Source organism: Rhincodon typus, chromosome 14 (genome assembly GCF_021869965.1).
Source record: "Rhincodon typus isolate 14 chromosome 14, sRhiTyp1.1, whole genome shotgun sequence".
Classification (NCBI taxonomy): Eukaryota; Metazoa; Chordata; class Chondrichthyes; order Orectolobiformes; family Rhincodontidae; genus Rhincodon; species Rhincodon typus.
The window spans coordinates 47,422,399-47,448,552 of NC_063345.1; the positions used below are offsets into that span (position 1 = coordinate 47,422,399).

General features: G+C 39.5%; 1 protein-coding gene across 1 annotated transcript in view; it reads right to left on the reverse strand.

Annotated features, from left to right (window-relative positions):
* Nucleotides 1-8,521: 8,521 nt before the first annotated feature.
* Nucleotides 8,522-26,154, reverse strand: part of drp2 (dystrophin related protein 2) — a 316,071-nt gene continuing 298,438 nt past the window's right edge. The window contains exons 20-24 of the mRNA XM_048605194.1: nucleotides 25,298-25,456; nucleotides 23,974-24,211; nucleotides 14,654-14,774; nucleotides 10,919-11,014; nucleotides 8,522-8,559 (exon numbers count right to left, since the gene is read on the reverse strand). Coding sequence (XP_048461151.1) covers nucleotides 8,522-8,559; nucleotides 10,919-11,014; nucleotides 14,654-14,774; nucleotides 23,974-24,211; nucleotides 25,298-25,456 — 652 coding nt within the window. The remainder of the gene's footprint in view (nucleotides 8,560-10,918; nucleotides 11,015-14,653; nucleotides 14,775-23,973; nucleotides 24,212-25,297; nucleotides 25,457-26,154) is intronic.

The window sequence follows — 26,154 nt, forward strand, 5'->3', positions numbered from 1 at the left end:
CTTTGTTATAGATTTTAAATTTTCCTGTTAACATAGTACTGTGACAGCTAAGTCCTGTGGCAGGAAGATTACTATCTGAGCACCATTAATCCCAACACGGTCGTGTGAGATGCTGGATACTGTGCAGATGCTGATGAATCACACAAAGCTCAACACTTTCACTGTAACTATGGCAAAATGCTGCATTCTGTACGGGAAGGATCTGTACACATGGGGCTAAGGGGACTATATAAAAAGTAAACATTCAAGCTCATAATGCTTTGGAAAAGGTTTTATTTATAGATTTGTTTTTTAAAAGCTGTACATTGATTAGATTAGTTTTCTTAAAAAAACGTAAGAATAAAAAAGTTTCCTTCTTAGAGTGCTCTGTTGACCCCCACATTCTTCCCACATACATCAAAACAGTCCCAGATAACCACAGAGTCAGACAAAGGTCATTAAATTAAATGCAAATAAGGCATGTTAATTATTATTAACTTTTGACCAGCTCAAACACCAGCAAAAGATAGAAATATAATTTATCAGGCCCCAGTTCAGTTTAGGGACAGAAGAGAGGAGAGTCTGAGAGGAATCATGGTTTGAGCTTTGACAGTTTCCTGTTGATAACAGAATTAATTGAACACCGACTAACCTTCATAACCAATGAGCCTATCACACAAAAGAAGGACCTAAAACAAATACAGAGAATGCTGGAGAAACTCAGCAGGTCTGTGGAGAGAGAAACAGAGTTAATGTTTCAAGTCCAAGATGACTCTTCTTCAGAACGGAAGAAACGTTTTGAAGAAGAGTTGTACTGGACTTGAAACATCAGTTCTATTTTTCTCTCTCCACAGATGCTGCTAGACCTGCTGAGTTTCTCTGTGTTTGTTCCAGGTTTTCAGCACTTACAATGTTTTATCTTTATTAAAGAAGGAAGTGAGTTTCTTGAAAAAAAAACTTAGTTGTAATACCTGTCCAGTTTGTGTTTTATACAATTTCCAAAAAGAAAAAGCAGGTTGCTGATGTAAGATTATATGAGTATTAAACATGGTTGTCAAGTTTGGCTTGAGATTGAAAAACAAAGGCTAAGTATAGCCTAGCAAGAAAGTTTATAGATAGTATGGCTGGTTTGTGCCGGTAGCAGTAGCTGCAGATATGAATCTTTGCATTAGGCAATAAATGAAAAAAATTGTCAGGAATTTCTAATCATCCTGAGGAGGAACAATGAACAGTTAGGAGCTTCCACTACCTGCCTCCCACCACCACCTACCCCCATCCCTTAAAAAAGAAATTCCAAGTGATACTGCCCAAATAATGATTGAATTCTGGCAATAAATTATCGCCAAATGTAATTCAGGCCAAGAAATAGAAAATAAAGGACAATGGGGAATAAATTGGTTCAAACAAAACAATGCAGATCCAGGGACTACATGCTCCACAATTCTGCATCTATTCCAACAGTTGCATGTGCACATGTTCCAACCACTACCAGCCACCAATACTCCAAGATGGGAGTGCACACGCAGAGAATGTACCTTAATGTTGTAAACCATTAGTAAAGATGTAATTACAAGTGAGGCATGTGTCTGATCATTAGCAGAGAGAAGAAGTGTCTGCGCCTGAAATAATTTCAAGCTAATTAAAATGCAACCGTTTAAGTCCAAAATCCTCGCATTTGTGCTTCTTCCTCATTGCTCTATTGATTTATGGTTGCATTCATCTTTTCCAATTCCGAAATGAGCTGCAAATGAGGCACTATGAAGTGTTTCTGACTGGTTTAAATTTACCTCACCCAATCTGTGGATAAATTAGTTATTTGAACAAAAATACCATCTTCAAAGAATTTAGCAGTCGGAATACATTTTTTTCAGCATTCATCAAGTTCTTGGATGGCAAGCTGCCATGTCCTGCACCATGTAGAAACTTGGCACGGTTCTGTAGGAACGTCGAAAATCTGAAGTCAAGTTCCTCAGTCTCATATACCTAGGTAATCTTTTCTTAAGTAGTTGAGTTTTGAGTTGTTTCCTGACTCAAGTGATGGAATTTTAACCTTCGATATTTTTGATTATTCATATCTCATAGTAATTTGACTTCCTTAAGTGAAGGGAATAAATGTTCCAGGTTGAAACACTTTGCAACTTTAGCAACCAGCCAAATATCAAGCACTAGTATAGATGATACAGAGTAGATAAACATTAAAATTATTTCTCACTGATAGTATCATGCAATCCTGGGACAGGTGTCCGGTTTAGTTGAAGTGTGCTATTCCCTCTAAGATGCCTTTGAAGTCCTATGAGGTCAAGTGTAACAAAATGAGATAAAGTTCCTTACGTACTGACACATAAATGTACTCTCAGAACAGATATAGCATGAATTATGAGGAAAAACAGAAAGTGCTGGAGAAACTTAGTAGGTCTGACTAGATCTGTGCAGAAAGAAACAGGGTTAATGTCTCCAGTCAAATATGACTCATATCTGCCTTAAAACATCAATGCTAATTCTTTCTGTACAGATGCTGCCAGATATCCTGAGTTTTCCAGAAATTTTTGTTTTATTTCAAATCTCCAGCATCCACAGAATTTTGACATGAGTTAGAGGCAGAATAAAGCTTCCTTTACTTAGTGACAACAATTAATTTTACTGTAATCCCAAAATTATGGTTCTTCAACATTGTATCACTTCAATTTTTGACATCAGCCATTTTCAGAAATCCCTTTGCTTGAGAATTGCACGTTATGGCAATTTCATAGTTAAATCTGAGTGGCTTTGCAATGCAGACTAGCATCCAATAAAAAAATGGAATGACATTTTCCCAAATTCATTATCTCAAGGTGTCTTATATCTTCTGTGGCATTGGTTGAGCTGCATTTGAATCTAAATTCAATATGTGAAAAGACAGTATCACTATGCTACCCCATTATAGGAAATATTAGCCACTCAATACAATCAGATCAACTTTCCCCTTTATTTAATGAAGGTTATTCACCAAACAGTGAAGAAGTTCTCTGAATGTTTTCTCTGCAATGTTGAAGAACCATATGTTTTCAATCCTGTGAGCTAAACTCTTGAATGTTGCTATTCCAGTGAGCATGAGATTGCATTTAATGCTCCTCAGTAAGAATAATTGCAAATAGAATCAAAAGATAATAACATGAACTGATTCCTCTTAGTTTTGCTATTCCAAATATATAAACACATTCTGCACATTGTGACTTCCTCCTGTACTATAGTCATACTGTTCTCTGTTGTAACTTCATGAATATTCTATCTGCTTTGGAACCTCAGCCATTCAGCTCTGAAGAAATTTCCCCAACAGCAAGTATTTTGGTCCTCTTATATCTTCATAGATACCTGCATTTTACTGGGGGAAGGCGTTCAAAAGGAGATAATTTGCAAAATGACCAAATGAATTGAGCGTTAAGCTGTTGCTACTTTCAACCCCATTTCATTTGTGCTGTTCTGATTAAATCAGGGGCTAATGCATACGACAGATTGAGGTCCATTACTATTCTGAAAATATTAACCTGATTGTTTCTAGACTTATCTTAATAAATTTTGACTTGGTATCTGTACGGATGATTGATCACAAGAGTTTTAGGGAATAAACAGCAAACAGATATATTTTAGGAAAGCCTGAATACCAACTGTGGAGTGTGCTGGATTTACTAATATGATATATAAATCACATGTTGACTGTTGTGCAACACTCCAATACAACTTCTATCTCACTAACATCAAAGATGTCCAATAACTTGCAATCTTGCAATGCTAACTTTGATAAAAGTATCATTGCAACAATACTTTCTATTGAAGTTATCTTGATAACCTTTCTTTTAACACCATCAAACGGCTCCTTGTAAAATCCAATGTCAACTTCATCACAATTATGCCTTCTAAGGAAATTCACCCAATTCTTTTGCAACACCCTCAAGACATTTACTCATCTTCAATCTCCTAACCTGCCAAAACTAATTTCTAACCTTCTTTCTCGTGAATCATTCCAAAGTACCTTCAAAACTTCACCCTTGTCATATCCCAAAGAAACAAAGAACAAAGAACGAAGAACAAAGAAAATTACAGCACAGGAACAGGCCCTTCTGCCCTCCAAGCCTGCGCCGATCCAGATCCTCTATCTAAACCTGTCACCTAGTTTTCAAGGATCTGTATCCCTCTGCCTCCTGCCCATTCATGTATCTGTCTAGATACATCTTAAATGACGCTATCGTGCCCGCTTCTACCACCTCCGCTGGCAACGCGTTCCAGGCACCCACCACCCTCTGCGTAAAGAACTTTCCATGCATATCTCCCTTAAACTTTTCCCCTCTCACCTGGAAATCGTGACCCCTAGTAATTGAACCTTTTAATCTTATAACTTATTACAGCAAAAGCACACTCACATCTTCAGTTCCATAACATTCTTTATAATTGCAACATTGGGTGACTCAGTGGTTAGCACTGCTGCCTCACAATGCCAGGGACTTAGGTTCGATTCCACTCTCAGGTGACTATCTGTGTGGAGTTTGCACATTTTCCGAGTCTGCATGGGTTTCCTCTGGGTGCCCTGGTTTCCTCCCAAAGTCCAAAGATGTGCGGGTTAGGTGGACTGGCCATACTAAATTGCCCATAGCGTCCAGGGATGTGCAGGCTAGGTGGGTTAGCCATGGGAAATGCAGGGTTATAGGGGTAGGGTAGGGGGTGAGATGCTCTTTGGAGAGTTGGTATGGGCTGCTTCCACACCATAGGGATTCTAGGACCTGAAAAGCACCTTCTAATCTTTAGTTTCATAACCTCATAAATAAATCTGCTCATTCTTTCATAGAATCCTTACAGTGTTGAAGCAGATCATTCAGCCCACTGAGTCCACACCTGCCCTCCAAAGAACATCCCACCCAGACTCACCTCCCACCCTATCCCTGTAACCCCACATTTCCCATGACTAATTCACCTAGCTTGCACATCCCTATGGGAAATTTAACATGGCCAATGCACCTAACCTGCACATCTTTGGACCGTGGGAGGAAACCACAGCACCTTGGGGAAAGCCATGCAGACATGGGGAGAATATGTGAACTTCACACAGACAGTTGCCTAAAATTGGAATTGAACCCAGGTCACTGGTGCTGCGAGGCAGCAGTGCTAACCACTGAGCCACTGTGCCACCCTTTGTCTTCTTAATCCTCTTAATCCTTAGTTTCATAACAAGCAAAGGCACTTTTTAATTTTCAGTCTCATCAATGTCTAACTGCACTTGCTAATTTTTCATCTTGCGACATTCTAGAAGCACCATCTCATCTTCAATCTGTTGTCCATAAAACCATAAGATGTCCTGTAAGATGTAGGAGCAGAAATAGACTAATCAGTCCACTACATCTGCTCTGCAATTCATTGAGATTGTAGCTGATCTGATCATTCTCAACTCCACTTTCCTGCCTTTTCCCTATAACCCTTGATTTCTTTACTGATTAAAAATCTGTCCTCAGCTCTGAATATATTTAATGACCCAGCCACTACAATTCTTTGCAGTTAAGCATTCTATGAATTCCCTGCCCTCTGCGAGAACAAATTTCTCCCCGTCCTTGTTTTAAAAGTGTGATAACTTATTCTCAGTTATACCCTCTTTACCTAGACTCTGCCACAAGGAAAACCAACCTTGCCACGTCTACCCTGTCCAAGTCCCCCAAGAATCTTGCATGTTTCATCCATGCTTAATCACATTCCAATCATTGATGTCCTGCAACGTACCACGTTTTTTAACCACCAATTTTCAATTGTGTAATATTCCATAAAAATGAAACCTTCAATTTTTAGTCTCCGTTGTGCCCTTCTGTTTCATGAAATTGCAAAGAAATCTTCTAATATTCAATTTCACAACTATCACAACAATATATTTCAGTATTGTGTTGCAATGTACTAAAGACATATTCTGATTCCCATTTTCACAATTTCAATCATCAGTACCACATTCTAAAAACATTCTCAAACTTTCATTTCCATAATGATGTCTTCTGGTTGTCTCACATCCCAAAGGTATTACCTAGTTTGTGTCCATCAACTTTGCAGTCTACAACATCTGAAAGATAATTTCTAAGTGTTAGTTTTAAAATACCACAGACATCTCTTAATCTTCTGTCATACATTTCAAAGACACTAACTTATTCTCTGTCCTGCAATAGCCCTAAAGTACCTGTTAGTCTTCAACACACAGCACATCACTACCACTTCGTACCTTTTCATCCAACATTCCTACTAACCTTCAGTTTCACAACACATTACACATTCTTGTGTTCAATTTTACAAACAGCAGAAAGAAACCTCTAATTTCATTTCTTAAGTGCCTAAAAGTACAGGTTTCTATGTTGCAAACTTACAAGAGCACTCCCTAATCTAATCAGTATCCTACCCATTATAAAGTTAACTTGTAATTTTCTGATACACAACATTTAGGAAAACACCTTCTAATCTTCAATCTTGCAACACCCTGAAGACACATTCTAATCTTCAATATTTAAAGTAATACTTAATTCCTGAATATTAAGAATATCTATTCTTTCTGACTAGGTACAAAAGTTCCAGAAACTTCCTTTCAGGAATGCCCTTTCCAATGCACTTTAGCCTACATGTGACTCCAGACCCACTGCAATGTAGTTGACTCTTAAATGCCCTCTGGGCAATTAGGGAAGCAACAAATGCTGGCCTGGACAGTGATGACCTCAGCCATGAATGAATTAAAAAAAGTTCATCAATGGAACGACTAGGATTCTGCAATATACTATGAGAGCCATTTTCATGTGTAGGTATTAAATATTTTTGGTTTGTCTCTGATTTTATCCTTTGAAAACCAGTTCTCATAAACGAATGATGTGAATTTGGTGGAATGGACACATTATATGTATTCTTTATAATTTGATGCATGCTGATTTTTGTAATTTCATCCAATATGAAATTTCTCCTTGACTAACCTACTTTTGACCTAGAATCTACCTCAATCATTCGCATGTTGCCTAAATTAGAAAAAGCTCCACAAAGTGAATGTCATGCAGCAGATATTGGACTTCTGTTGCTATACACTTCTTTTAGCCCTATACCACATCTATAACACTATGGCATTTTTTGATGAAGTCTCAAACTGTATATAGCAAATTAGAAAGTTTCTCTAATAAACTCGAATTCCATAAACACTAAGCAACAGCAATCTCAAACTCCAATATGGAAACTATGATAATTTGTTGCTCATACAGCAAATTGTAAATCACAATTTCTGGACAATGGCACCTAATTTGCCCATATCAACACACATACTAATCACTCACATCAGACTCAAAAATACACTAATGGAAGAAGTCAACATATTCTACTACCTTTGATTTACTGTGAGAGACAGCCTGTATTTTAATGAGGAGTTTAACACATGCATTGACAAGGCAACCATCAACTTTGGCCAAGAAACAAAACAGGCATGACAAAACAACAAATTGACTCCAGAACCAAGATAAATATGTACAAGGTCTGTATGCTCTGCTCATTGTTGTATGTCGGCAAAACCTGGATAACTTACACTCACCAAGTGACAAAGGCTCAAAAACTTCCAACTCTGGTGTGTACAACACATTCTTGACATTACACAGAAAGACAAAGTCACCAACGAAGCAACTCTTCCTGGGGCAAACATACCATGCATGCTAGCACTAAATCAAGCAAAGAAGGCTTCATTGGCTTGGTCACATCCCCTAGGATATATTATACAGGGAGGTAGCTTATGCCAAGAGACCTGCAGTTCATCCAAGGCTCCAAATCAAAGATGCTGTTAAAAGAGTCTTCAACACTTATTATGTCAAGTTGGAAATTATAACTATCGATATAAATGGTGACAACTGGCAGACGTTCACAAGCATGACAATATGTGGTTTATGAAGCTCTAAGCATTTGCCAGTCCTGCAAACAAGTTATTAACAGAGATCATTCCATACCACCAGCAAGGTGCAACTTTATGCATGGCACTTGTAGCAAACTTTGCCTGTCCAGAGTGTGTGTGTTCAGTCTTCAAAAGAAATGCAACTTATCTGTCCTCACCCAAAGTTCTGCGGCTGTATTTCCATCATCCCTTGTAGATGTAAGGATGCCAATTACCCATGTCAACACTCCTATCCTTTTGCCCCATAAATTTCTCCAAAGTATTTCAGCTCAACAATTTCTAACTTTTGTTTATGAAACATTATCTGAACAGCAATATTTACCATGAAAGCACACTTATATTCAGACTGTAAGTAGCTTTTTGGAGACTCAGCTAATTAAAAGAAACAAGTTTCTCTGCTTTGGTTGCTTCAAATTTGGATGCTCTCGCTGCAATGGTTAACTAATTGTTGAACAGTGGAGTCCCAAAGGTCTGGGTTCACTGAATAACTGAGGTCCCACTGAACCCAAATTCTCAGTATCTCCTTTATGCACCCACAGAACCTAACGCTGTACTGGGTTATGCTTTTATGCCTGGGCATCAATGAAGGTGAGCTGGTTCCAGCAAGGGGACCAATTCAGACGTCATCCATCACTCCTGTGCCTTTCCAAAGTTATAAGAAGGTTCACCTGAAAAAGAAACAACAGAAAAAAAATCAAAAATAATAACAAACTTAGTCTGAACAGTTGTGGTACTATCGCTTTCTCTTCTTTTAAGTCTCATTTATCTGGGAGCTCTGCAATCACTAAATGAAACAACAGTAGGGATATTGGAGAAACCTCAGGAAAATTCAGAGCATGTAGACTATTATAAACTCAGAAAGACTTGGAGCAAGAGTTACTGGAGTCCAGTACAAATATTAATGTTCAAAGAGCAATGAGCAGACACTGATATAGGCCAGTGGTAAATTTAGCAACTTATTATCAGATAGAGCAGAAAAACTTCACTGATAAACAAGGGGTAAATGAGCACTGATTCCTCCTGTTGTTCCAAAGGTGAAGTGCAGCTGATCGCAGGGATTCTTATAGGAGAGGGGGGAAGAGTTTGCAATGAGATAGTTAGAGAGAACTGGGAGAATGGGAAGAGTGAAGGAAGCCATGAGAATTGAGCATTGAGGAGAGGAAGTGCAAATACAAACTGAGGATAGGAAGAATGTGATAAGTACAGGCAGAAACTGAAATGGGTGAGAAGTGTCAGCATGAACATGCTGGGAGAAAAATATGATCATCAAAGGGGTGGTGAAAGGAGGTAACAGTGTCACTATGGCAGCAGAGTATCCATTCAAAAATAACTTGGATTTTTTTTCAGCTTTGAGAGGTGATAGAGGTACAGAAGATAATAAACTGAATGAAAAGCTAAATTGAGAAATCACTTCCATTTAAATTGTGAGAGATTCTATTTACTGAAATAAATTAAGCAAGAGAAAAGGATACCAGTCCAAAGCTGTGTGCTCCCCCTTTAAAAGTGGATATAACATGGACCACCACCCACCTTCTGTTAGCCAGCAGCTTCTGGGTTTACCATTGTTAGAGTCTTAACCACTTACATTCTGTATCAGTGACATGGATGAAGGGGTCGGATGCATGGTAGCTAAATTTGCTGATGAAACCATGATGGGTAGGAAAATAATTTGTCAAAATGAAGTAAAATGTCTGCAAAGGGATATGGATACATTGAGTGAGTGGGCTACAATTTGGCAGAGGACAATGTGGGAAAATGTGAACCTGTCCACTTTGAATAGAAAAATTGAAAAGCAGCAGATAATTGAAATAGAGAGAGAGACTGAAGAATCTGAGGTACAGAGGGATTCGGATGTGCTAGTACATGATTCATAAGAAAAGTCCTTTCAGGTACAGCAAGGAAGCAGTTTATTATAAGGGGAATGCAATGTAAAAGTAAGGAGGATGTACTGCAGCTATACAGGACTTTGGTGACTGCATCCATGTATGGTTTTGGTCTCTTCTGAAAAAGGAATTAACTGCATTAGATGCAGTTACAGAGATGGTTTACTCATTATTCTGGAATGAAGGATTAAATAAAGGTTAGATAGTCTGGATCTGTAATCATTGGAGTTTAGAAAAATGAATGGTTTAGAAAATTGAAACATTTACGATCCTGAAAAAAGAACTTGATAAAATGGGTACTGGGAGGTTATTTCCTCTTGTGTGAGAGACTAGAAGTGTGAGACACAGTTTAAGAATAAGATGTCTCTTATGTAAAATAGAGATGAGGAGAAATTATTTTCTTTCAAGGGATTGTAAGTCTGTGAAACGAGAGTAGTCAAGACTGGGTCATTTCATTTATTCTCTGCAGATTTTTGATAAATGAAGGAATCAAGGGCTACAGGTGGAGGACAGGAAAGTGGAGGTTATGTCACAACCAGATCAGCCATGATGCTATAGAATGGTGAAGCTGGTCCGAACAGCCAAATGGCCTCATATTGCTCCAAGGTTCTCTGTTTCTATTTTTTGCTCTTTCCAGTCTGAATGGATGGGAAAGCCAGCTGTAAGCTAATGCAGTCCAAGCAGACTTCATTCCTGGAGCAGTGTGGGAGTCTGTACCTCTTCTCACTACCACCTGAAGGTAAAATTAGGGCCTGTACATATTTGTCAGTGTACCCAGAGTCCACTTACACGTGGAGGATCAATTGCCTTCAAGGGGTTGAAAGGCTATTCGGATGCTTGGCCATCACAATAAAGCCTGACCTCATCCACACCTGACATCTACGTATGTTAGATTTCTACTCGATGTGTTTACATAACAGTGAGTATGGCAAGACTTGACTGATTTCTGCTCACACTAACTTTGAGGCCCACTGTGGTTCCTGAATATTGCCCTGCGAGCATATACTGATGACTGAATTTAAGATCTTTCAGGTTTAAATAACTCAAATCACTCATGAAGTAGCAATCTAGTGAGCTCCTCAGCCACAACTTAATGCATGTCCTCCATTCACCTCACATTCTCAGGCAGAGTGGAAGGACTTACCTCTGGGTGATGAAGGAAATGAGTTTCTAAGTTGTTCCATTACATCCTCTAGGTGCAGCACCATATCTTGGGATATACCAGCACTGTCTGACACATCTGTGAAAAAAAATTAGGTACACACTGATTAAGACTGATCACTTTCTCAGTTGAAGTTACATAGGCTAGGAGGATGAAATAAAATAGGATGTCATGTCTGTCCCAATCTACAATTAGGTTAATTCTAGGCAATAGGAATTGGATTGACTGAGGAAGTTAGGTTTAGAAAATGGCTGGAGGCTGCTTGCAAGAGGGCACAGAAAATGATAATAGAGCCAAGAACAAATTTCCAGCCTGTCTGAAGTCTCCTCAAGGATTCCCTTGTACATTTCCAGGCTCTGTTGTCTATCTGAGTGTAGGTGCTAAACAATGTTCCATCCTCCTCGAACTGGAAAACTACAACATGTAAATGACATCCAGTCCTTAAAATGGCATTGGCCTTGTGCCAACAAGAATGAGCACACTTTATTCTCCCATTTGTTAAAATCAGCCCTAACGTCCATCTTTCTATGACCTAAGCAAGTACTGAAATAATAAGCCTTAGATAAATGCTCATATCTGATTGTTTTACACCTGCCATCAAACCTACTTGAATTTTTCTGAGGGGCTTGATAGTGATGGATAAAGGAACATTTAAAGATGGTGTCAACATTGACTGCCAAAAGGCATTTAAGAAAATTGGAAATAAAATGCAAGTACTTAGAATTGGAGGTGATCTTGAAACATGGATCAATAAAAAGTTGGGATGTAGGAGACAGGGACTGAGGGTACATGGAACGTCTCAGTTTGGGGATAGATACCAAGAGATGTTGGCTCTGGTACCTAATAACATTTCCTGCCCATTTCATTTCCTGTGTCCTTCTTACAGTAAACCACATTGCCCCATCTAATCTCTACAGGATGGTCTGATGTGATGCCTCCACGCTCGCCTAAGCTTTTCTGATGCCTCAGCCTTAAAAATTACTTTTCTGCCAGTGTGTTATGCATTCAGATGACTGTAAAATATAAAGCTGATCATTGCTCCTTCTAGTGGTGGAGGATTATCATGATTATTGCCTTTCTGACTGTTGACTAACTAGCAACTCCCCCAACCAACTGTAAGAAATGTTTTATATGAATTGCTATGCCAGTGATTTCTGTTGCACATGCCATAGCTGAACTGACTTTCTGCTGTTGTACGCATTACTATAATATTGAAGTTCTCAAACATATCCCACAATTCATCAGTCAAAAATTCATCTCCTTTATCCGATAAGGATTTTGCTGGTGACCCAATGCCTAGCCTGATCCACTTTTCCATGACTTTGTCCATTACAGTCCGTTTTATTGTTTATCACCATGAACATGTTAAAGCTTGTCACCACATCTACAAATTGCAACAGATAGACATTCTGACCTTTGCCTTCAGATTCCTAGCTAATACATTAGAATCTGCAATCTCTCTTCAATATCCAGGTCAGTTCACCCAGATCCAGAAATATTTTACTTCTGATTTTGCTCCTTCCTATTGAGCAAAAGCCAAAACTATACCTGGCTTCTTCTTGGTTACAGAAGTGACCCGAGTCCACATCTCCACCTCATTCTTCCACTGCTTGTATGATCCCAATTCCAAAAGACACTGGCAGATAATCATAGTTCTGCAGAAACAGGGTCTATCCTCCACTTTTCTTGTCTTCCCATCTGAAGAGATTGGGCTAATTCTCAGCTACTACGTTTAACAGATTGTATCCATATGCTGAATTAGGCAGCAAAAATCTTTAAAACATTTCTATTGTAAGTATATGGTTTACCACAAGCACCAGCCTCCAATTTCCCTTTTGGATCCTTTTCTTGTCCAGATCTTGATCGCACCACTGGCACAAAATGCAGCTTTTTAATATTTTCTAATCAACCTGTTCAGGGATGTATTTACCTCTGGAGTAGTTGGGACTTGAACTCAGGCTTTCTGGTTTGGAGAGAGGGACACTACAATTGGGAAATAAGACCTCTCAAAAGGTCTTAAAGGTAAAGTCCATTGAACATCATCTACTTGCAATTAACTCTGGAACTGTTTCAGTTTACCCTCAAAGAGACCCACATTTCTAACATTGTCAATGTAGGTGGAAACAGGGATTTATAAAGGACCACAGTCAGATTAACTGAGCTGGCAGAAGTGTAGCATGTGGCATTCAGGGCGAGGAACTGTGAGATTATCCATCTTAGATTTGAGAAGGGAAAAATCTTTTCACTGATGAGCGATTACAAGTGATGGAGAAGCATAGGACTTTTAGGTCTCTAGGTGCATAGGTACATAGGTACACAAATGAAGTCAAAAAGCTATAAAAAAACGTCGGCTCCTATCTTGAATGCATTGCAAAACAAAGGTGAATCCAGTTTAAGTTGTCCAGAACTTTGGTTAGACACTATTTGAAGCACTGAGTTACATTCTGGATATTAAATCTCAGGTAAGATATATTGGCCTTGGTGGAGGAACAGCCCAGATACACCAGAATGATATCAGGGACTTAAAGGGATTTAATAGCGAGGGCAGGTTGCACAAACCTAATTAGTACATCCTTGAACTTAAAAGGTTGAGGAATGATCTAGTTGAAGTCTTTAAAATGCCAAAGAGATTTGATTGGGTAGGCCCAGATAGACTATTTTCTCTGATGGGATAAATCCAGAACAGGGTGACAAAATCTTATATATTTTGAGTTCAGAGATGCAATTAGTCAGAAAAAAATGAAGTGGAAATCAAGAATTCTTGCCCCTAAAGGCTGTTTCTGGGTCAAGCAAAAATATTTAGACATGAAATTGATAGATTTTTCATTGGTAAGGATATCAAAGGATACAGAGAGAAGGTGGATAAATGGAGTTGAAATATGGATCAGCTATGATCTAAATAAACTCAAGAAGTTGAATGTTACTCCTGTTCCTATGATATGGAAACAAAATATTTTCACTTAATTCTAATTTTTAGAAATTTTTTCACAGGGTGTGCGCATTGCTGGCAAAACTAGGATTTATTAATTATTCCCAATTACCCTTGAATTGAATGGCTTGATGGCTCAGTTCAGAAGACAGTTATGAATCAGCACAATGCTGTACATCTGGAGTCACACAGAAGCCAGATCAGCGAAGAATGATCCTTCCCTTAAAGACATAAGAGCCTTCCCTAAAGGACACAAGTAAACCAGATGGTTTTATAACAATTGTTGATAACTGCCATGATCATGATGACTGAGTTTATCTTTTTATTTCAAATCTTTTAATTGAATTTAAATGCCAGCAGCTACTGTGTTGGAATTTGAACTCCTGTCTCCAGGGCGTTAACCTGGGTCCACCGAGATCATTCATACAGCAACATAGGTACAATGCCATCATCTCCCCTAAATGACGCTTTTCTTGCTATTTTTCCATTTACATCTTTTCTTGGTAAGTTTTTATTATAACAGGATTATAAGATTAGAAATTATTGTTGTTGAAAATATCAGTGAATGAACGCTTAATGTGCTCAAATCACATTCCTTCCTTGGGTTTAATATGGAACTCATCTATTCTGAACTTTCAATAAAGATAGGGCTTGGAACAGGAAGCTGGGAGATGGAATAACAAAAGCAAAAGTAATCCCTTCAATCTTAATAACATTGCTATTTCATGGTAGCATGGTGCTCTCATCTAATCACTCTCTTCCACACAATAGTGTCTCTCTTCACAAACCTGCTTTCTCAGAGTCTGGGCTGCCTCTGTCATGTTTTTCTTGCTGGTTACTGTCAGAATGATGGGAAGATGGGGAAGCAGAAGAGGCTGTCGATCCATTTTTCTCAGAGTCTTGCTGTGGCTGTGAGTTAATAAGAAGAACACAGTTACAGAAAGGCATGCCCTGATGGTTTATTGCTAGGATTGTGTCAAAGGAAGAGTCATTTTCTTACCAAAAGGGATAGTGGGAGCATCTGAAAAACTCACAAGGGGTAATTCATGAATATCTGCAGACTCCCTTCATTGAATAACATTCGAATGAATGAATGATTTGTTATCATGTTTATTTTACAGTGAAATACAATAAAATACAGCTTTCATTTGTCACCATAATCCAGTGCCATTTTGATAGTTTAAGAATAAGAGAAAATGGAAAGATGTAGCTTAAAGAGAAGTCCGTCTATGTCCGCCAGCTCAGAACCACTACCGCTTCGCCAGACCCAACTAATGTCAAAGTCGCCAATCTGAATAATAGATCATTATTATGGATTGAGAAATTGGACTCAGTAAAGAGCAGTTAAAGTGTTGTGATATTGTGGATAATGTCCCCTGTTTCTGTGCCAGAAACTCCAGTTTCAAGTCCTAACCCAGATCAAGGTGTGACTGTAACCTGGCTCAACAGGTTGAGTATGAAGCTGCCAATCCTTCCAAACTCTTGCTAAAGGCAAGTTGTGAGAGTGGGAGAAATTTCTGGCCAGCCATGTGACAGAAAGCAAGTTATAGATTCTACCATCATTATCATAGGTGCAGATTATAATGGGCATGCATCAAAGTTCATTTTGCCACTGCAAGCCAGAGTCACTGATCTGTAACAAGTCACCATATAAAAAACAATTATTATACATAGGCCCTGAAATAATTGAATTAATGTTAATCTACAAATGCTTAACATGTTATGAAATTATGTTCATTACTTTATGATGGTATTAATCCATTTATACTAAGCATATGCTGCAACCATATTCACCTGTATTCAAAGTTATAGTTGTGGAAGCTGTCTAACTTTATGGGTTGATAGGTGGCTGGGACCTGCTGCAAGGTAAGAAATAAATAGCAGTGTTTTTGAACAGCTGATGTTCATACAAGTTGGAGGATATGAGGTTGTTAAGAGGGCCCTGTTGAATCCCGAGACAAGAGGGTTCAAGTCCCACCTGCTCCAGAGGTGTGTCATAACATCAGGTTAGGTTGATTAAGAAAATAGGTTAAATTTTTTAAAATGAGATTGTTAAATGGATATTATTTGTGTTCAGATGGTAGGCATTAATTGGGAATGACAGGATCAAAAGTATAGGAGCAGCTAAACGAAGAGATTGTTTTATTGTGGTTGTATTGTTTGTCTCTGAAAATAAAAGCTTTGAAGTGAATTTAGACTAGGCTTCAGTATGCTAATCTTTACCTCCTGGCAGTCTGAGCTTAGACTCAAGTTGCAATAGTTGACTCTGGGAGAGAAGGTTTCAGCAGCAAAAGAAGGATTTGTGGAAGGAGACGGTATTGGAGTTAGAAGAGATCAGGCTTTGGAATTGGAAACAAAGACAGAAATTGGTCTAAAAGCTCAGCAGGTCTTGCAGCATCTGTGGAGAGGAATCAGAGTTAACGTTTCGGATTAAGTGGCCCTCAAAATAGGATAAAAGATATGAACACTCCAGGGTTGGGGATGGGGAGGAGACAATGGCCTCGTGGTATTATCGGTAGACTATTGAATTCAGAAACTCAGGTAAAGTTCTGGGGCAGATGGTGGAATTTGTATTCATTAAAAGAAAATACTCTCAACTATCTTCTGAAATGGCCTAACAAGCCAATCAGCTTAAAGGCAGCTAGGGACAGATAATAAATGCTGGCCAGCTAGCAATGCCCATGTCCCACAAATGAATAAAAAAGTTAAGCCTGATAAAGTGGTCAGACAGTAGAATGAACAGGGTCTGGAATTTATGGTGGGAGCCAAAAGACAGTGGCTTCAGTTTTTCCAGTGTTTAACTAAAGAATGGTTTTAGATGCAATAAAACCAGAGTTGTAATAATAGGTGACTTTAACTTCCCCAGTATTGACTGGGACTCCCTTACAGCAAGAGGCTTAGACAGGGAAGAATTCGTTAAGTGCATTCAAGAGGGTTTCTTGAAACAGTATGTGGATAGTCCAACTAGAGGAAGGGCCATACTGGACCTTGTATTGGCAAACGAGCCTGGCCAGGTGACTGACCTTTCAGTGGGAGAGCATTTTGGAAACAGTGATCACAACTTCTTAAGTATTAAGATAACTATGAATAAGGATGAGTTAGGACCTTGCCGGAAGGTACTAAATTGGGGGAGGGCAAATTATGTCAGTATTAGGCAGGAGCTAGGGAGTGTTAATTGGGAGGAGCTGTTATCAGGCAAGTCCACATTTGACATGTGGGAATTGTTTAAAGACCTGCTGATCAGAGTTCAGGACCAGCATGTTCCAGTAAGGAGGAAGGACAAAGATGGCAAGGTAAGGGACCCTTGTATAATGAAGGAAGTGATGAATTTATTCAAAAGCAAAAAAAGAAGCATATGTAAGATTTAGGAAGCTAAAATTGGAGAGGGGCCCGTGAGGAATATAAAGAAAGCAGGAAAGAACTCAAGCAGGAAATTAGGAGAGCAAGAAGAACCATGAAATGACCTTGGCAAGTAGGGTTTAAAGGAATCCTGAGGCATTCTATACATACATTAAAAACAAGAGGATAACTAGGGAGAAGATAGGACCACTCAAGGATAAAGGAGGGAACTTGTGCTTGGAAGCAGAGGATGTGGGTGAGATTCTAAATGAGTACTTTGTTTCGGTATTTCCCCAGGAAAAGGATATGGAGATTAGTCAGATTAGTGTGCAGCATGTTAAAATGCTACAGGATTTTGGGATCAAGAAAGAAATGGTGTTGGATCTGTTGAAGAGCTTTAAAGTAGAGAAGTCCCCAGGGCCTGAGTGTATCTATCTGAGGTTATAAAGAGAGGAGATTGTTGGGGCCTTGACCAAGATCTTTGTATCCTCCTAGCCACTGGAGAGGTCCCAGAGGACTGGCGTGTAGCTAATGTTGTTCCTCTGTTCAAGAAGGGAAACAGGGATAATCCAGGAATCTATAGACCAGCGAGTCTCACATTGGTGGTTGCAAAGCTATGAGAGAGAATTCTTAGGGATAGAATTTATGTGCATTTGGAAAAACATGGCCTATTTAGGGAGAGTCAGCATGGCTTCGTGCAGGAGAGGTCATGTCTTACTTACAAATTGAATTTTTTGAAGTGACAAAGGTGATCGATGAGGGTAGATCAGTGGATGTTGTCTACATGGATTTCAGTATGGTTTTTGACAAGGTCCCTCATGGTAGGCACATCCAGAAGATTAAGATGCATGTGATCCACCATGACTTCAGATGCGTGGTTCAGAACTGGCTTGCCCATAGAAAGCAGAGGGTAATGATGGAAGAGTGTTTTTCAGGCTGGAGGTCCATGGCTAGTAGTGTTCCACAGGGATCCAACAGTTGTTGTTTGTTTTATATATATAGGTATATATATATACACACATGACTTGGATGAAAATGTAGATGGGTGGGTTAGTAAGTTTGCAGACGATACAAAGATCGATGGAGTTGCGGATCATGTAGTAGGTTGTCAAAGGTGACAGCAGGATATAGATCAGTTACAGATATGGGCAGAGAAATGGCAGATGGAGTTTAATTCATGTAAGTGTGAGGTGCTGCACTTTGGGAGATCAAATGTTAAGGAAACTTATACCATTAATGGCAGGATCCTGAACAGCATTGTTGTACAGAGGGTTCTTGCGGTTCAAGCCCATAGCTCCCTGAAAGCGGCCACGCAAGTAGATAGGGGAATAAGGCAGCGTATGGCATGCTTGACTTTGTTGGTTGGGGAATTGAGTACAAGAGTCAGGATGTCATGTTGCAACTTTATAAGATTTTGGTTGGGCCACACTTCGGGTTTTGCGTTCAATTCTGGTCGCCACATTACAGGAAGGCTGGGGAGGCTTTGGAGAAGGTGCAAAACAGGTTTACCAGGATGCTGCCTGGATTAGAGGTCGTGGGCTATAAGGACGGGTTGAAAAACCAGGGTTGTTTTCTCTGGAGTGGCAGAGGGTGAGGGGAGGCTTGATAGAAGTCTACAAAATTATGAGATGCATAGATAGGGTTGACGGTCAGAATCTTGTTCCCAGAGTTGAAATGTCTAATACTAGGGGGCATGCATTTAAAGTTAGAGGGAAGAAAGTTCAAAGGAGATGCGAGGGGTAAGTTTTTTTTTAAACACAGAGAGTGATAGGAGTCTGGAATGTGCTGCTAGGGGTGGTGGTGTGATATGATAGAGGCGTTTAACCACTTTGAGATAAGCACATGAATATGCAAGGGATGGCGGGATATGGATCAAGGACAGGCAGAACGGGTTAGTTTAACTTGGTGCCATATTTGGCACAACAGCGCAGGCTGAAGGGCTCATTTCTGTGCTGTATCGGCTTATGTACTAGAAAAGATTATGGTCGATTCAAAGCTGGTTACTGGAAAAGGTAATAAATTGGTGCAGCTGGCTGTTACCAACATCCGTGGATGGCGTTGCAAAGGATCAGCACATTGAGGAACTGGAGAGTTCTAAGGGAAGTACCATGAAGGAATTTGAAGGCAGTGGAATCAGAAGCAGGAAAACAATCTATTTTAGGGGTTATTTGGCTCTTATCAGATAAGTAAGAGTGTAACCAGAGGCAAATATTGAGGGAGAATAGTGTGGATGACTGTATAAAAAGGTGATAAAGATTGAGATTGGATAATGAACCACAGGCACAGATGATATTATTGGTGACTTTAGTTAGGATTGTTTGGGTGCTGTGCTAAGGATGGAAACCAGATTGGAGAGATTCAGATAGAACTGCCGGCCCAGATGTGGGAGGGAGAAAGTAGACAGAAACACTTATATAGTTTTACAATGCAGCAAACCAAAGTCACAGTAGAGGGCAGCAAACAACACTTGTACACAGAGAATTGTGCAGTTGGAATATCCTGTACAAGTCTTTGGTGTCTTCACTTTACAGGACACTGATGATGAAGGCCTTTTAAATGCTCATTGTGTTGATATAACAACTTTCCTTAAGTCTATGATGGGGGAATCAGTAGAAGTGATAATGAATTAAATCAACAACGAAGAAGAGAACAAGTCTAGGAATGATACCGAAACACTACTTTTCATCTTCTAAGCTTCTCTTTCTAATCCTGGTGGCTTGCTGTGCAATGGGCTGAGGTTTCTAAAAAGCAGTTGTAAAACAAAAGTAATGTTTGCAAATTGCCTGTTAATACACCATAGCCTGGTCTAAATGATATATCTCAGGCTTGTACTAACTTATTACCACAGGACTCACATGCTTAGTCACTTAAGAAACAAAATACCGGCAATGTTAAATAATCAGCAGGTCTGGCAGCATCTGTGAAGACAGCAACAGTGTCACTGTTCAAGCTTAGAAACCTGCTTCAGAGGTTTCTGAACAATTTGAAAGGTCCTTGAAGTTAACTTTCTGTCTCTCTGTCTCCATTGATCCTGCCAGATCTGCTCAGTATTCCCAGCACATTCTCTTTTTATTTCAAATTTCTATTGTCTGCAATGTTTTTCTTTTGCTGTTTGGTCATCTGGTTCAGATTGAACTGAAATAGAGAGCACAGTGACCAGCATGGGTCCAAACTCACATCTCTATTATAATAGAATTGAACTTCTAAACACTCAGTCCTGCTGCTTTGGTGAATAATGAGTGAGGTTTCACTGCTAGCAGATCTGTGATGTGTCACGTCTATTTGGCAGTACCACTGGGAGCTTCCTATCTTTGATGAGCTAAATTTAGAGAGAAGCTGACAGGTTGTGTTTGTAATGAATAGGTGGGAAAGGTTGAATAAAATTAGCAGAAGACATGACCTGAATCCCAATCTACGTACAGAATACTCCATTGAGGCCACTGAGGCGTAATTTTGGAATGACATGGAAATGTGATGAAAGCATTGTACTATGGGCCTTGCTCCTGACAACAAACAACAGTAATTGAAAATGTTGGGAAGGAAGATGATGACAATCAAGGGTTAATAATCATGTGATAGCAAACTTGGGTTTTCCAAACTAGGAGAACAGGATAAATGAGGAAGATTTGAGGTCTTGAGGAATTAAGCAGTGTAAATAATGTGGATGCAAGGATGAATAAGTGGGTTTAAGATAATACATTTAGGAGAAAACAGACGATAAACTTCAAAAGATTGAATAATGTGTTTGTTTGGATGGAAGCTAGAAGTTGGTGGCAGACTCCCCAACTGCACAATTAGACAAGTTATCTTGTGCCTAGTCACCAGGAATATGGGAATTGATTTTTGTCTGAATGTCATGCTTGGTTTAACAATTGGAAAACCTGCCTAGAGAAAACAATGCAAGGGAATTGGTGCACAATTGAACATCATTGATAGCATGATATAACCGGCCTTTCTGTTATTGTCAGGCATAAGATGTGTCCTCAGCATACCCCTGAGGAAATATTCACTAATTACACAAAACATTCCAAAAATATCCAGTGAGTTCTCTATTGCAGGGTGACTATCTGATTTGACACCAGAAAATGCTTGAAAAATTCAACAGGTCTGACAGCATCTGTGGACAGTGAAAGTGAGTTACACTTTAAGCTGATGACCTTTTATCAGAAGTAGAACTAATTATATGCTCCTGTGACTGCTTGGTGAGTCATCTGATATCTCACTCACCATCGAGTATCAGAGCTAATAAACACATTATTTTGCTTTATCTGCAATTCCTGATTGGTTCATAGTTTTGAAATTTGATTCTACCTCAATTACAATACACACTCCTGATTTTGAGGCTGTTTCCTGCTTTCCCCTGCAATTTTTCACCAAATTGATGGAGCTGGTGAAATGCACTGATGTTAAAGAATGTTATTAGTTTCCCCATTTACACCACTCTTCCAGCGGTTTGCTCGAGTTACACCTCTTGACTCACCCCTCAAGAACTAAACTGGCCATGTAGCTGCTTTTTTTTTAGATAGATAAGCACACAAGTTAGTCTTGGATGTCTCTAGTTTCACTGTGCACCAACGCACAGTGTCCTTTACCCAAGAGAGTTTGATGTGAACGTGGAGCATGGATAAAGTAGAATAATGTTGCATTCTCTCGCATCTCGCTGAGGAGAACAGGAACTCACTAAACATTAAAAAGTGCATACTGCCTGAGGAAGGGTTCCTGTTCTGAGGAAAGGTCACCGGACCCGAAACGTTAACTCTGTTTTTTACCTTCATAGATGCTGCCAGACCCGCTGAACTTTTCCAGCAACTTCGTTTTTGTTCCTGATTTACAACATCCGCAGTTCTTTCGGTTTTTTAAATTAAAAAGTGCATCTCTGATGTAAATTAGGAATGAAATGACTGACCAAGGATACAGAAGCATTGTGTAATTGGTTCTAAATGGTGGAGTAGGTATTGGGAAAACCATAAATGTTCTGGTCCAATCACATGGACTTTCCAAGTTATGCAATTTAGATATTGGGAATAGAACCAGTCTCCTTTTAAACGTTACACTAATGAAGCTGCAATTTATGTTAAACAGTGAAATTGTTACTGTTTGCCTTCATACTCTAACAGTAATTTGTTTTCATGTTTGAATGCAAGTAGGAAGAGGTGACCAAGGAAAACAATTTCTAAATAGCACTAATTACCACATGATGCCTCTGTTAGTCACAGTGACAGCTTTCAGCTGCCAAAGACATAAGAGGGCAGCACAAAAGGAGTTGATAGTCTCAAATTCTCCACATTGAAATGAGTTACAACAATAAAAATTTACACCATACTGATTATAATTTGTGAACTCAGTGACTGTGAGCTGACCTCTTTGAGGGCAGTTGTGGGGATGTGTGTCTTAAGTGTCAACAAACGTGCTCTCCCCACTGCTGGGCGTATTGTGCACCAATCTGATTATTGAGAGCTGACCAGTAAGTTTCAACCAAATTTTCAGCCTATCACACGCGTCGAATGTGGCATCCCATCATAGCCAATCTGAGGCCAGAAGCTCCCGGATCTCAAAGACATGGCCTACTCCTCAGGGGATCCAACAGTGAGACGCTCAGTGTTTTTCTTTTGCTCCTTGCTTGGTGGAGATGTGGTGACCTGTGGGATTGAAGCAAGGCTTTCAGAACACCCCCTCTTGACCCTACTGGGCATCTGATCACACCTGGTTTGAGCAAATGGAGGGTATCTGCCTCATCCAGCAAACAGGTTGCCCTGGTTAGCCCCATCAGGAAAACAGGCACTTTCTTTGGCTGCCAGGACGGTGGGAAATCACAGCAGTGATAACTTGAGGCACTTAAGCAGCCATTCATCGACTATTTAATATTCTTAATTGCTGACAACTTTACAAAGTCCCCAGTGGCCCTTCTCACCCAACATTTAATAGGTGAGGTAGCAAAAGGGAGCAACTATCTCTCCAAGGTGAACTTGCCTAATTATTTACTAAACAAAAATAATGAATGAACTGCGGATGCTAGAAATCAGAAATATAAGGGTCACTGGATCTGAAACATTAATTCTGTTTTCTCTCCGCAGATTCTGGCAGACCTGCTCAGTTTCTTCAGCACTTTCTGTTTTTGCTGAATTATTTCGCGTTCTCCTCACCTCCAGAAAATTGCACGCATTTTATTTTCCTGCTTGATTTTCTTTAGTCCTGAATGAATGGGACCATGAAAATCCTGCCCAACGACTCTATGAACTGAACCAATCGGAATTAATGTGGAAAGGTTTATTCAGTCTGTGAATATGCATAACTGAATGATAAATTGAAGGTTCCAATTTCTTGCTTTATTTTCTGCAAAGTATGGGAAATTTTGAATTGCACATTCAAAGTTTCCGGAGGATGAAATATTTGTGACAGAAACTCCTTCACAAATCCAGCTCACAAAAGCTGGAGCCCAAATCAGCTAGACTGAGGATTAAGGTCATATTAATATATACTGAGAAATTCTACAGGGTAAATGCCTCCTCTAAGCATTAGAGAATTAGATGTTCATAGAGTTTCAGATGTTGAGAAATTGAATGTCTGATATTTAAACAACTGTTTGGTGCTTCACATACCTGAATACCTTTAAAATCAGCCACAATGTTTACAAGACAATTAATTTATTTTATCCTGAAAAGTATCCATTGGAACAATGGATCTAACCCTCCAGTTGTAATGGGCAGTACATTGCTGACCATCTGGCACCATTAAATTTCCTACCTATTCTGACTTGGCATTCTCTCACCTGTAGTAATAGCTCCCGGAGCCTCTTCAGTTGTGATTCAAGCTGTTTGTTATGGTCTTCCAAGATCTGCATCCTGGTCTCCAGCCGGGTCTTGTGCTGTCGGAGTAACCGGGCCTCAGCAAGAAGCTCTGTGTCTCTGGGGCTGAGAGGTGAGCTCGGGGATTCCTCTTTCACAGAGGATGATATTGCTGCCTCTTCATGTTGCCATTTCAATCGTCTGTACTCTTCCTGCAAGATCCTTGGAGAAATTATTTTTAAAAATGTAACAATAATAAACTTTGCATTCAATGTTTCTTTGAATCCTTCAGTTCCATTGTCCCACAGGCTGCTAGATGTGGTCTGATTCCAGTAGTACTTGGCCCTTTGACCAATGCAGTATCTTCTCTCAGACAGATAACACCACTGACAAGGATTTATGTTTTTCTAATTGTTAGAGGGTGAAAAATTTTGGTTGCCAAGGTAAGAGGGCTGCATACCAAGGATGAAATTAATTTCTCTGTGTTTTCTAAGAATCTTAATATTGAGGACACGAGTTCAGATAAAGTGGCCTTAAGCTGTTCTATCATGTTCTGCTGATTCAGCTATGCTGTGGATATTTCATCTTATGGCCTGCAAATAAGACTGAATTTTAGCAATGTGGGTTAGATCATAGTCAATTTTGTGTTTTAAGTCTGCACCCATAAAGCTCATTTCCATTAGGACCTTTGTAGTGGAAAATAAAAAGAAGACTTTAATCATTTTGGGTCAAACTGAGACCAGGTCCCAAAAATGACCAGACAGTGTCTAATCTACTGTACCATTTGTTGTACAATGTAATGGTTCTGGAAGGGTTAATATTTCAGATTGCAGTAAACTCCAACCAATCTGATGATGTCGTAAGTCTTGGGTGGAGCAAGGCAGACAATCTTAGGATCTCAAAGGGGACAGACTTGTTATCTTGGGTCCACCAACAGTCTAAGTAACGATATTTATCTTACCAATGTAACTTGTACCTGATGCTACCATAGAATAAATTGTTTAAGACAAGAGGTTCTTCTCATTAAAACTCACTAGTGATTTTCCTCGACTACTGTAAACGAAGTAGGCCCTTTGACACAGTTAATGGAAGAGGATGGTGACCCAACCACAAAGTGACCATATCTAGCATCACAGCACATACAACATATTTCCAGTCATTCTGTGGGACTCACTTTAATAGCACAGCTGGAAATTTAGACTTGACAGCATGATGACTTTACTGGACTATTATGTTGTGGTTATTGGAGTATCAGTGGTCCCTTGGCCCATCCACCATTACCAATAATATGACGGGGATTTGTCATACCTATTCTCATGCTCAAGATGTCCAATAATGGCCTCCAGCTCAGTCTTCTCTTCAGTGTCCAGTGTACTCAAGAGCTGGTTTGGATTCTGGGTTGGATTTTGAAGAGAATCTCGATCTGTCCCTGGGCTGAAATATTGAACCACCAACTGCTCATCATCTCTGCATGTATATAAAGAGCACGCTGTGAATTCCTCAATCACACAACATTGCTGTCTTTAACTCTGTACAGATCTAACTAATGGGAACTAACTGTATTGTGCTTATTTTCATTTAAAATAATCTGAAACTAATACTCTGGTCAATTTGTTCAGGATTAATTTGGATGCATCTTAATTCACGAGTGTATGGGCTAGTGTCTGGTACCTTGCAACAGTATGCAGCTGGAAACAGCTAACAAGGACTAAAGTTCAGGGAGGTGATGGTACAGTGGAATTAATGCTGGAGTGTTAATCCAGAAATCCTGGTAATATTCCGGGGATGCCAGATGGTAGAATTTGAATTCAATTTAAAAAAAACTGGAATTATGTGTCTAATGATGACCGTGAATCTCTGGTCAATTGTCAGAAAAATCCATCCAGTTCACTAATGTCCTTTAGGGAAGGAAATCTGTTGGCCAGACCAGATAAGGACAGCATGTGACTCCAGTCCCACAGCAATGTTGTTGACTTTTGACTGCCCTCTGGGCATTTAGGGATGGGCAACAAATGCAGGCCTAGCTAGTAATGCCCACGTTCTGTGGATGATTAAAACAAAGGGCTGATGTTTTCTCAACATGACCCTATGTTTGAGTGCAACACAAAAGTACTTGGAGAAATTGGATTAGAATATCAAAAACAAAGCCTAATGCTGTTTGACAC